General features: G+C 45.4%; 1 protein-coding gene across 2 annotated transcripts in view; it reads left to right on the top strand.

The window, feature by feature from the left end:
- The window catches only part of SERPINE2 (serpin family E member 2), a 62714-nt gene extending 57119 nt beyond the window's left edge, over nucleotides 1–5595 (top strand). For both annotated transcript variants that reach the window (XM_023259735.2, XM_011285653.4), the window contains exons 7-9: nucleotides 241–327; nucleotides 2888–2971; nucleotides 4834–5595. In XM_023259735.2, the coding sequence (XP_023115503.2) occupies nucleotides 241–327; nucleotides 2888–2971; nucleotides 4834–4871 (209 nt within the window). In that variant the 3' untranslated portion in view covers nucleotides 4872–5595. The remainder of the gene's footprint in view (nucleotides 1–240; nucleotides 328–2887; nucleotides 2972–4833) is intronic.
- Nucleotides 5596–12420: the final 6825 nt, after the last annotated feature.

Genomic DNA, 12420 nt, shown 5'->3' with positions numbered 1-12420 from the left:
CACATCCAGGGAAGGGGAGTCCCTCCTCCGAAGCGAAACCACAGTTCGCTTGGCAGAGATTGAAACTCGCTGCAGGTCGATAGTCATCCCACAACCTCCAGTCACCAGACCGGAAGAGGTCACTTCTCCTGACACCTTTTAAGAACTGGAATTTGCCATGGATTTGAAGTCGCTCCCGCAGCCAAACCGATGGCCCGCATCTCAAATAAATGCTGTTTTTGTTTCATTTTCCGGAAACAGGGTCAGAAAACCTTCACGTCTCTCAAATCTTGCAAAAAGCAAAAATTGAAGTCAGTGAAGACGGAACGAAAGCTTCAGCAGCAACAAGTAAGAACTGGGTCGTGAGCCAGGACCGGCTGGGGTGCAGGGGGAGGGAGCGTGCTGCGGTCCGCCCATCAACGTAGCAGATACGCAGCAAACCCTGTTTTCATCCGGGCACCGTGGGTTGCCCCCCAGGTGACAGTGGTGAATTTAGACAGGTTAAGGACCTGCACCCTCAAAGCTCAGAGTCTGTTTCGTAAAGCCCTTCGGTGCGAGCAGTTCCTCCGGGACAAGAGTCCACAAGCTTTTTCGGTAAAGAGCTAGGTAGTGTGTGTTTTCTGCCTCGTGGGCGGTCCTGTCTCCGCCACAACTTCTCAGCGCTGCCATTGTGGTGTGAAGGCAGGACAGAGGATACAAGCCCATGGGCGCAGCTGTGTTCCAGTAAAGCTTTATGTATTTATAAAGGCAGGATCCGACTCCTCAGACCTGGCCTGGGGACAGTGGTTTGCCGACCCCTGCCCTTGGGAAGGTTAAAGCAGATGCCGGCTTCTTCTTGGCAGGAAAACCCAATCATCATATTGAAACGTAAAATAATAGCCACTCGCCATGGGAAATAGGCAGCCAAGTGGATCTAGGACAAAGTGAAGAATTATCAAGCAGCTGTTGAATTCCCAGGACGGCTGTGCAGCCTCCTCTGATAATTAGAACATCCACATCTGCTTTCTCCTCATGGTTTATATGATGAAGGAGAAAATAGAGCGATCTTAGGTTGGTCTCTGTACCCCCTCATTATCCATCTGAGATGGGGTAAACAGATCTGGCCAAACTCTGCAAACTCATAAAGTGAATATCCTAGTAGGCTTGTAACTGGGTCACATATTTCTGGTCGTTAAAAGGTACCATTTATGCTCCGAATAGACACTTTATGGCCTTTCTAGGATAAACACTTAATTTGTAATCCTTTAAAATAGCATTAAAAACAAAGACCTAGAGTAACAGCACTTAGAATTCTCAAGATGCCTTTTGTCTCTTCTAGGTGATGATAAGTGAGAACCGAATGCTGCCTGTTATTGGCCAGTTTTGCCAATTAGTGTAACTATCAGGACTGGCCACTTTAATTTGCACGGCCCCGTGCAAAATGTGAATATGGAGCCCTTACTGAAAACTTACTAAGAATTTCAAGACAGGGGCAGCAGAGCCCTGACCCGAGTGTGGGGTTCTCTCGAGCGTGACTGCCCAGTCACACACCCAGGAGGCCAGCCCTGCTGGGTCGGTCAGCAGGGCTGCTATAGCAAGGGGCCACAGACTGGGGGGGCTTAAGCAGCAGAAGTTTATGTCTGACAGTTCTGGAGGTCCGAAGCCCAAGGTCAAGGGCTGCTTTCTGCCTGTGTCCTCACTTGGCCTTTTGTCTTACACGCACATCCCTCCTGGCTCCCTGTCTTCTTATGAGGACACCAGCGCCATTGGATTTGGGCCCCGCCTTCATGACCTCATTCAGATTTCGATACCTTGGGAGTTAGGGCTTCAACATACGGATTTCAAGGGGATACGGTTCAGTCCAGAAGACCTGCTAACCTGCTAACTGTTGACTGCTTTTCAGTCACCCTGGGTTGGGGGATTTTCCCCAACATAAGTGGAGATGTTTCCTTTGTGACATTAAGCCCAAGCCATTAGCGCTTTGTGGGGTTTGAGGAAGGGAACCGGGCCATCGAGGAAAAAGCAGTGCCGTGATGCCCGGCACCTGCCCTCCTGCAAGGCCTTGAGACAAGCTTATTAAACCCAGGCCACGGGGCACCTGGGTGGCTCAGTCAGTTAAGCGTCCAGCTCGAGATCTCAGCTCGGTTCGTGAGATCAAGCCCCGCATCAGGCTCTGCGCCGACAGTGTGGAGCCTGCTCGGGATTCTCTCTCTCCCCTGCTCTGTCCCTCCCCTCGCCACACTGCACTCGCTCTCTCTCTGAAAATAAATAAGTACACATTAAAAAACAAAAAAAAACAAGCCGCCACGGGTAAGTTTGGCAGAGTAAGGATGACTGGGACTCTGGGCCTAAAACGGTTTGCTGTCTAAGTCGAGTGTCTACACCCGACGGGTTGAACAGCAACACGAGGTCGCAGGTCCCAGATGAGTGAGTGGCCTCCGTTACCACGCAAAGGAGAACTACCGAAGGAAAAGTCACAGACAAAACAGTTGAACGCTAAGCTGGGCCTGGGTGTACAGAAGGGACTTGGCTGAGCTAAGAGGACCAGTGGCCTTCATCAGCAAGGCAGATGGTATGAATACAAAACAGCTAATAATAACAGTGAATATGCATTAGGTGTCGTTCAGTGGCAGGCACTGTTCTAAGAGCTTATAATAGTTTTTATGCCACTTAATCCTCGTAAAAAGCCTACGGAGTAAGTACATTTGTTAAGGACGATGGTACTTGTGTAGACTGAATGAGACACCCAAGTGGAAAGGGCCTGGGCCACGGTAGGTGTTCCGTAAATGGTGACCGTTGGGCCTGTTCTAACCTGGCCAGCCCAAGGGACGGGAATTGTGTCCCCAAACTCCAGCATGGAAGATCCAGCCAGCCTGCTGCCCTGCTGGCCTCACGCTGGGTGTAACACATTTTCTCTCTCTTCCCGTAGCTGCGATTCTAATTGCAAGGTCGTCACCTCCCTGGTTTATAGTAGACAGACCCTTTCTATTTTTCATCCGACATAATCCCACAGGTAAGTGATTCTTCCCTTCTGTTGCTCACTGGCTGTTAACATTCAGAAAGGTCCCCAGGATCCTGGTGAAATCCAACCTTGCTGCTCTAATTCCACTCCCTTGTGTTATGCAAACACTGAAGAATAGAACCGCCCACCTTAAAGAGATAAGAAAATCCAGGCCGTGTTTACAGAGTGTGATGGAATCTTGTGAAGGCTGATTTTAGATTTGTTGGTTGGTTTGTTTTTAACATAGAGTTCTGCAGCCCTTTTGGGGGTTTCTGATGTCTTTTGATTTTTTGGTCCATATTCTGATAAATGTACTAGTTCAATTTTATAAGAAACCATACGTCATCAACCTCTGTGAGCCCTCTCTGTTGTTCCGGCCTGAGGATTGTTAATTCAATAAATCTTGGCTTTGTAAGTCACAGGCTCAGAGTTGGCTCTGTGCTTTAGCTTTTGTCTTGAAACTGTGGGTAACATGGGGCGCCTGGGTGGTGCAGTCGGTTAAGCGTCCGACTTCAGCCAGGTCACAATCTCGCGGTCTGTGGGTTCGAGCCCCGCGTCAGGCTCTGGGCCGATGGCTCAGAGCCTGGAGCCTGTTTCCGATTCTGTGTCTCCCTCTCTCTCTGCCCCTCCCCCGTTCATGCTCTGTCTCTCTCTGTCCCCAAAAAAATAAATAAACGTTGAAAAAAAAAATTAAAAAAAAAAAGAAAAAGAAACTGTGGGTAACAATAGTGCTTACCTCTTAGTACAATTATGAGGATTAAGTAAAGGGGGCACCTGGGTGGCTCAGCTGGTTAAGCGTCTGACTCAGTTTCGACTCAGGTCATGATCTACAGTTTCTGAGTTCAAGCCCCACATTGGTCTCAGCATAGGCTCTGTGTGGAGCCTACTTGGGATTCTCTCTTTCCCTCTCTCTCTGCCCCTCCCCAACTTGTGCTTTCTCCCTTTCTCCTCTCTCTCTCTCTCTCTCTCTCTCTCTCTCTCTCTCTCTCAAGCTTTAAAAAAGAAGGAGAAGGGGTGCCTGGGTGGTGCAGTCGGTTAAGCGTCCAACTTCAGCCAGGTCACGATCTCGCGGTCCGTGAGTTCAAGCCCCGCGTCGGGCTCTGGGCTGATGGCTCAGAGCCTGGAGCCTGTTTCCGATTCTGTGTCTCCCTCTATCTCTGCCCCCCCCCCCCCATTCATGCTCTGTCTCTCTCTGTCCCAAAAATAAATAAACGTTGAAAAAAAAAATTTTTTTTAAATAAAAAAATAATAATAATAATAATAAAAAAAAGAAGATTATCTTTGTGGAGAGGTTGGCTTCGTGTTCGTTCAGAGTAGAAACAAGTATCTTTAATGTCATAATTAGTGTTCTCCTGAACCAAAGTCCAATATGGGAGCCTCTAGCCACACGTGGCTATTTAACTTTTAATTAATTAAAATGAATTATCTTTTAGGGGCATCTGGGTGGCTCAGTTGGTTGGGCGTCTGACTTCGGCTTAGGTCATGATCTCCCGTTCATGGGTTCGAGCCCCGCATCGGGCTCTGTGCTGACAACTCAGAGCCTGGGGCCTGCTTTGGATCCTGTGTCTTCCTCTCTGTCTGCCCCTCCCCTGCTCATGCTCTGTCTCTGTCTCTCTCAAAAATGTATAAACATTAAAAAAAAAAAATGAAACATAGATTAAAATTCAGTTCTTAGCTAAGCCATATTTCAAGGGCTCAATAGCCACTGTGACTAGTAGCTACCATATTGGACAATGAACCTATAGACCATTTCCATCACTGCAGAAAGTTGTGTTGGACAGCTCTAGGGACTATCCCTTATTTTACACGCCTTCTATCTTATTTTATGAAATGGTTTTTATAGAGTCACGCTCTGTTTCCTCTTAATTCTATAGGTGCTGTCTTATTCATGGGGCAGATAAACCAACCGTGAAGAGTACACAGAAGAAACCATGCAAAAGCAAAGACTACTTTGTGACGAAGAAAACTCCTTTCCTACATCTTTCATAGTTCTGTTAAATATTTTTGTACATTTCTTCCTTTTTCAAAACTAGTTCTTGGGAACAGAGACTCAATGATGCAAGCATTTTTGTCCCGGGATATATATCAAAGGGAAAAAGGGGCAGGATGGCTGGAACACTGTACTGACAAATGAATAGAAAGGCTTCAAAATGTCTAAAAAACGCTTTAAACTACTGAGCAGGTACCTAGGCTAACCCTCCCGAGTATTTACTGTCCAGTTCAGGAGTTTTGTTTTGTTTACACGTGTGGCATTTCAGAAGAAATGTAATCAGTGTGATGGGGGAAAAAAAACCCACAACACATTTTATGGTGGCTTTTACTTTTTTATGAAAATATATATATATTATCGGCCTTTTTAATTCTTTTGTTTTGGTCCCATCCAAAGTCTTGATAGTAAGCATTATTTTGGGGGTAGAAATAGTGAAATCTCTAGCCTCTTTGTGTTGTTGTTGTTGTTGTTGTTGTTTTATATAATGCATGTATTCACTAAAATAAAGTTTAAAAAACTAACGTCTTGCTAGACAAGGTTTGCTCTTGTGCAGTGTGCCTGTCACTACTGGTCTGTACTCTCTGGATTTGCATTTTTGTATTTTGTACAAAGTAAAAATAAAGTGTTATGAGTAGTAAAAAAAAAATGCCGTTTCTCTGTTATTGAAAATACAACCAAAGAAACAGAGCCTTTTAAAAGTACTTAAACCTCTTCTAAACCTTTGCACTCAGGCAAACGGCAGAAAACCAAAGCCCCTGGCCTTCTCCTACTCCTTTCCTCTAACGCCAGACACTGTTCCCTGCTTCACTACCCGTCCGTGCCTGAGTCGCCTGAGTCGCCGCAGGGGAGTAAGTATGAAGGCAGTCCCAGCCCTGGTCTCAGCGCTGGCTCCCGAGGGGGCGTGTCCCCAGCGTTCAAGGTAAAGACCGGTTTTGTAGCAAGTGCGCAAAGAAGACGCCCGGTGCCGACATCCTTGGGAACTGAGTGAGGGGTACGTGTTTCACTTCTGGTGATGGGCTGGAGGGTCTGTTTTCTAAAATGGCAAGATGTATTTTTGTCTTTTGTTTTTGGAGAACTCATCACGTTTCTAAAATCAGAATGGTTTAAAATATGTATCTAGACTTAAAAACATTTTTTCCTTTTTTTTTTTTTTTTTTTTTTAAACCCATGAGCTCTACTCATCACTCTTTTGAGAGGGAGAGAGAGAGAACCTTGAACAGGCTCCACACCCAGCGCGGAGCCCAACTCAGGGCTTGATCTCGAGATCGTGACCTGAGCCAAGAGCAAGAGTCAGATGCTCAACAGACTGAGCCGCCCAGGTGCCCATCATCGTTCTTTACGCATCAAAACCGCACATTCAGCACTCCAACAATTTGTCATTCTTATTTGTCACATCGGCTGAGCTTTGCTGTTTGCAACTATTTGGGTACTTTAAGTATGGATATTTTGGTTACCCAAGAGAGAAAGGAAAGGGTGGGGGGACTGCTTTCCTTATTGAAGAGTAAATTTATTTTGAACTGTTGACACAGATTACTTGTACCCTAGCAAACATGCTAGTGTGGTTAATGCCTTTGAGAGCCCGTTTTACTTCTCCAGTTTCCTCGTCCCGTTCTGTTACGCTATTTTGAGTCGTTGAAGATAGGAATAGTTTTAGCAGAAATCCAAGAGTTATATACACTCCATTTATTCATTTGGGCACCTCCTGGGTGCGAGGTACTAAGGGGTACAGAGATAAATGTGTCCTCTTCCTGATAAGCCATCGTGGAAGGGAGAGCGTGACTCCTACTAGGTCAAGTTCCTCATTGGTGCAACTGTACTTACAAGATACACAAATAGGACCGGGTGGACATTAGTCCACGAGAGAAATATAAAAGTAGCTGCAGGACCCAGACTGGATCCCTGGCTCTTGGGTCCAGAAGTACTCGTTCCAGAAAGGACCGGGAGAGTTTGCTTTCCGAATACCGTCTGGTAGAGTGGCCCTGTTAGGTGTTACAGATAGGCTGCTCCCCCAAAATAGAAATTGGTCATATTTCACTGGGCATATTCAATTTCAAAGTATCCGGTCCCATTTCTGAATGCCTTTTCAGTGTATGAGATGGTAAAGTTTCAAATTTATGATACAGAACTTGGGAAAATCTCATGGAAAAGTCATAATGTCAAGGTTCCTAGACAATATTTCTTCTCTCTTTTTCACTTGGTTTTACCAGCTTACTCATCATTAGCCCTTTCTCACCAGTCAGCACCCAGTTTCTGACTCTAGCAGCCTCTAGAACTGGTTTATAATCTCTGTATTGGGGAAAAAGTTCTTCTCAAGTTATTACTTTTATATAATTCAACTTGTATCTTTTATACACTTCAGTCAATGAGTCTATAGGCCCTGTCTTCAAAAAGATAAATTTATGAAAACTCCCTTTATTTGATGAAAACTGGAATAAATTTAAGATAGAGATTGCCACAAAAAATTGCAGACCTGTCACAAAAGATCACGTTTGCTGTGATACTGTGATTTATCATAAGAGATGTGTATTTGGTTTTCATGCCCATTTCTGGCACAGAATTTCCAAACCCTTGGAATTTAAAAAGTGATAGAAAGCTACAAAGGTGTCTTTTGCTATGTTAATAAGGTAACTTTGGGCCAAACTAGGAAAGCACCCAGAGGGCCTGGGTCCTGGGAGGGAGCTCTTGGGGTTACAAGGCATCTAGCTAATTCTAAGCCCTAACCTACACAAAGTGTGTATTTCCACAGAAGACAGACCTTCAGGAATCTGGACTGCCAGCCAGGACTAGATCAGGTGGGTTGGCCAAGGTATAAAGAGACACCTGGGAGCCTCGAGGGCTGCAGGATGAAGGCTGGTTGCTAGGAGACCCAACCAGATTGGAGGGCTGACGCTTTCAGCCCCACCCCAATGGCCTCTGGGGAGGGGAGAAGGGCTGGAGGTTGAATCAAATGGCCAATGGCCAAATGATTTAATCAAATGTGTCTTTGTAATGAAGCCTCCGGAAAAATCCAAAGGACAGGTTGAGAGAGCTTCTGGGTGAATGCGCCCTTGGAGATTTGCCAGAGTGGAGCACTGGAGAAGGCACAGGAGCTCCTCGCCCTGTCCCAGACCTTGCCCTGTGTATCTCTTCCATCTGGCTGTTCCTGACTGACATCCTCTTATAAACCAGCGATCACTAGTAACATGTTTCTCTGAGTTCAGTGAGTTGCTCTAGCAAGCTAATAGAACCCAGTGAGGGAGTCGTGGGGACCTCTGATTTACAGCCACTGAGAAGCACAGGTGACAACCTGGGCAGGAATTGGCATCTGAAGTTGGGGGGTGGGGAGGCAGCCTTGTGGGCCTGAGCCCTTAACCCATGACATGTGACACTCTGTCTCGGTAGATGGTGTTAGAATTTAGTTGAATTGTAGGACATCCAGTGTCTGAGTGTTGGTGGTGTGGGGAAAGACACCCACACATTGGGACTGGGTGTCACAGCAGAGTAGCAAATGCCTTTCTAGGACTGGTTGGGGTTGGCTGCCCTGGGGAGAGGCGTAGACAGAGTTAACTAATTAGGGGGATGACTTCTATGTCCTTGGCCTCCCATGACTGCTGGAAGACCCTGTGTCCTACCGAGTCCATGTCCAGTCACCCAAGAGTGGAGGACACCACTGGCTCTAAAGTCCCATTTCTTCTGAGATTCCCCAACCGCCCCTTTGACCCTCTCCCAAATCTTGAAGAAAAATGATGCAGTTGTGATTCAAGGGAGAAGTTTGCAAAATGAGAAATCACTGTTTTATATGATAACAGGTACATTATTAGTGTTTGCAGATTAATTATTGAATGCGAGGGAACAAAACAGAAGTGAGTTTTTACATTTCTCAGTGCTATCTGTCCTTCATCTGAAGTTTCTAACCCCAGCCACCAAGCGTAGGGTGGCAACACTTTGTGCTCGTCCTTCGTAGACAAGGAAGCAATCCCAGCACCCACAACGGAGTCTTGGAGGCAGGTTGTCAGGAGCCCCACGGACATCGTTGTCAGGTTAGTTAATCTGAGGATGAGCCGCGAATTGTTTTTTTATTACTGTATTTGTCTTATTAACTATATTGCCTACTGATAAATATCTCTGGCCCTGACTGATATGTCTTGCTGGGGAGACACTGATCAATAACTTGCGTAGAGGAAGTATCTTCAGGAAGTCAGGCAATTTCTCCGGTTAGAGAGATTCTTCTTCTAGCAGGTCAATGATCTCATGACTCATCTCTTCTGCAAAACTCATTAGAACAAACTCATTAGTTCATCCTGCAATTTTAATGTACAACAGATGTGGTAAAAAGGTATCCTGCAAACAAATAATGGAGTTCTTCCTCAGTTGAAGGGGGAATAGGTTAATGTTTTTAATCTTCTCAGTTGCTCTCCTTCCAGAAATTTTTCTTAGAACTGTTACGAGTGAGCCCTAACCGGCAGCCGGATACCCGAACAAGAACGAATGCGTTAGCGGAAAAGCACAAACACTCCCAACGTCGAAATGGCTTTTTTTCAGGAGCACGTGTGCTCATGATTACCATTTTTGATTGTGTGAATTTTCTCCTGGAAAAAAAAAAATTGTTCCTGGTTTGCAAGATGGGATTTAATGTAACAATCGTTCTTGGTCTCCTACAGAGAGAGCCCTGGCTTCCCAGCGCTCTGATAGCCAGCCAAAGTTGTAAGCCACAGCTCTGGGTCCTGGGGGATGGTGGTAGAGGGGCTTTACAAACGGACGTTTGGAGAGATGACACCAGGGTCAGTTGAGGGGGGGAGAAGATTAAGTGGGCTTAGGGATACAGAGGGTAGCAGCGTGCCCCCTGCTGGGGGCTCCTCAGGGGGCGCCCCTCAGCCGGGGAGAGTTGGGAGCTGACCCCCCAAATGGAAAGAATGTCCACACCCGGTTTTATGAAGTGTCAAGATGCACAGTAAGAGTCCCTGACCCTGCAGAGCATTGTTCACACACACACACACACACACACACACAAGAATAGGAAGAAGGGGCCAATAAAAATCTTTAAAAGTGTTGTCTATGTCAGCCCTACAATTTTCTCTCTTTTCAGTAAATGTAAAAAAGCTCAGGGGCACGTGGGTGGCTCAGTCGGCTGGGAGTCCGGCTTCGGCTCAGGTCACGATCTTGCGGTTCATGAGTTGGAGTCCTGTGTTGGGCTCTGTGCGGACAGCCCAGAGCCTGGAGCCTACTTCGGATTCTGTGTCTCCCTCTCTCTCTGCCCCTCCCCTGCTCATGCTCTGTCTCTCTCTCTCTCTCTGTCAAAAATAAATAAACATTAAAAAAAATCTTTTTATTTATATAAAAAAAAAAAAAGCTCAAACATTCATTCCTTGGCAGCATAGGTGAATTGCTCATGTATCAAATTCTTAGCTTCACATCCTGAGGGCCAAGGCGAGCTAGCTTCTTGCAGTCAGGTCCATAGAATATTAGAGCTCTATGCGACCTTGAAAAGTCATGTTTCACTATAATCCTCTGCCCTATACATCCCTCCTTCCTGTATATGGAGGAAATAACTGTTCCCTCCAATGGCACTTTGCACACTACTTAACTGTCAGGTGGGACTACCACACCACCTTGTGGCCAAAATCTAAAAAATGCTGAACACAAACAAAAACAGCCCCCGTTTGTTCCACTCTTCCTTGGAAATTCGTTTCTAGTAATAGTTTACTTTCTCAAGACCACATGAAACACTTTGAGAATAATATTCCCTGTTTTACATATGCCTATCATAAAAACATTATGGACTAAAAAAGGATAAAGCTTATGTAATTGAGTCTGTAGACATCAGTCGTACGTTTTTGGCTCAATTTTATGCTTTGGGCTCAGGGAACTGGCAAGTGGGAAATGGTGGAAAAGGAGGTCAGAATTGCAACGTGAATGGCTTTAATGTCTTTCTCTGGTGCCAGGCCAACCTTAAGCATCAGTGCTTACGGTGTTGTTCCGACTTCCGTGTGATCATAAGGACGCTCTTCTCAATGTCAATTAGACAGTGGCCAAAAAGGCAGTCCTCCAAGTGGCCCCTGTATGCTTTTGGTCACATACACGCCTTTGACAACATCCTCACACCCCCGTGTTCCTCCTGCCCACATGTCAAATGTACGCAGTATTGGTTCTTACGTGGCAAATTAAAGTTTATCTACAGGTTAGCTACAAGTTTCAAGCTCTTTCATAGGAAGCTGCAAAAGTATGTTAGTATTTTACTTTCTACATTCCAGCCCATCATAGTTTAGTGGGTGTTTTTTAAAAGTACAACTTTGGGGCGCCTGGGTGGCTCAGTCGGTTAAGCGTCTGACTTCGGCTCAGGTCATGATCTCGCTGTTCCCGAGTCTGAGCCCTGCATTGGGCTCTGTGCTGACAGCTCAGAGACTGGAGCCCGCCTCAGATTCTGTGTCTCCCTCTCTCTCTCTGCCCCTCCCCTGCTCTCACTCTGTCTCTCTCAAAAATAAAAAAATAAACATTAAAAAAATGTTTTTAAATACAACTTAAATCGGGGAAGACTTTACTTAGAAATGTGTTGAAGTCACATTCTTCATAAGAGATTTGGATCTCTGTCCTTGCAAAGTTTTTATGAACCAAACCTAGATTTTCTCCACATGTAAATCTAGAAGCATTCAAGGTTCAGAAGCTTGAAAATCTAAGGGTGAGGAGAGTTCCCTCCAACCCTGTAGGATAAGCTCCTGCAAGACGCCCTGAGCAGGAGAAATCTGGGATTATCAGCACTACTTGTGAGGGAAATGAAGGACTACCGAGTTTACAATCGAATTCTCTAAAGACCTTTTGGAAAAATGTTCACCCCAAATAAAATCAGAATAATACTTCAGCTGGGGCACCTGGCTGACTCATTCCGAGGATGCAAGTGACTCTTGATCTTGGGGTCATGAGTTCGAACCCATGTTGGGCGTGGAGATTATTTAAATAAATAAATACATGCATACATACACAAACAAATGTTTAAAAAGAACATTAATTTTTAAAAAGTATTCATAAAAAAAGTAATACTCTAGCTAAATCTGACATTTTGCATATACTGGATGAGTTACGTGATTGGAGGACATTTACAGTCTCTTCTTCTCAGAACCTTTTCTATGATCTCTTCTTCTCTGGTGTCCATGAGATACGTACAAATCGTGTTTACTTGTGGATGACACACCCAAGTGTGGCATTTTACCACTAGGTTTGGCCCTCTATCCTGGCGTTCAAGTGTTAGGAGCTGGAGTGAACTCTCAAAAGAAAGGTGAAATACTTTACTTTTGACCGACCAATGCAGCCAATTAGGTAATTCTGAGACTTTCCTCTCTAAAAACAGTCTCTACTTTTCCTGTGACAGCTGTAAGCCCTCTTACATATGACAAAAGTCCCACTGTCCTGACCGGTCTCGGGAAAGAGGTTCCAAAGGCCCTTTATCTTCCTTAATAGAAAGATTTTATGGCAAGTCTTTTGCCACCGAGAAAGCAAG

This window comes from Felis catus, chromosome C1 (genome assembly GCF_018350175.1).
Source record: "Felis catus isolate Fca126 chromosome C1, F.catus_Fca126_mat1.0, whole genome shotgun sequence".
In the NCBI taxonomy this organism is placed as follows: Eukaryota; Metazoa; Chordata; class Mammalia; order Carnivora; family Felidae; genus Felis; species Felis catus.
Note: the sequence above shows the minus strand (reverse complement) of the source record. Positions and strands in the feature narration are given on the sequence as shown.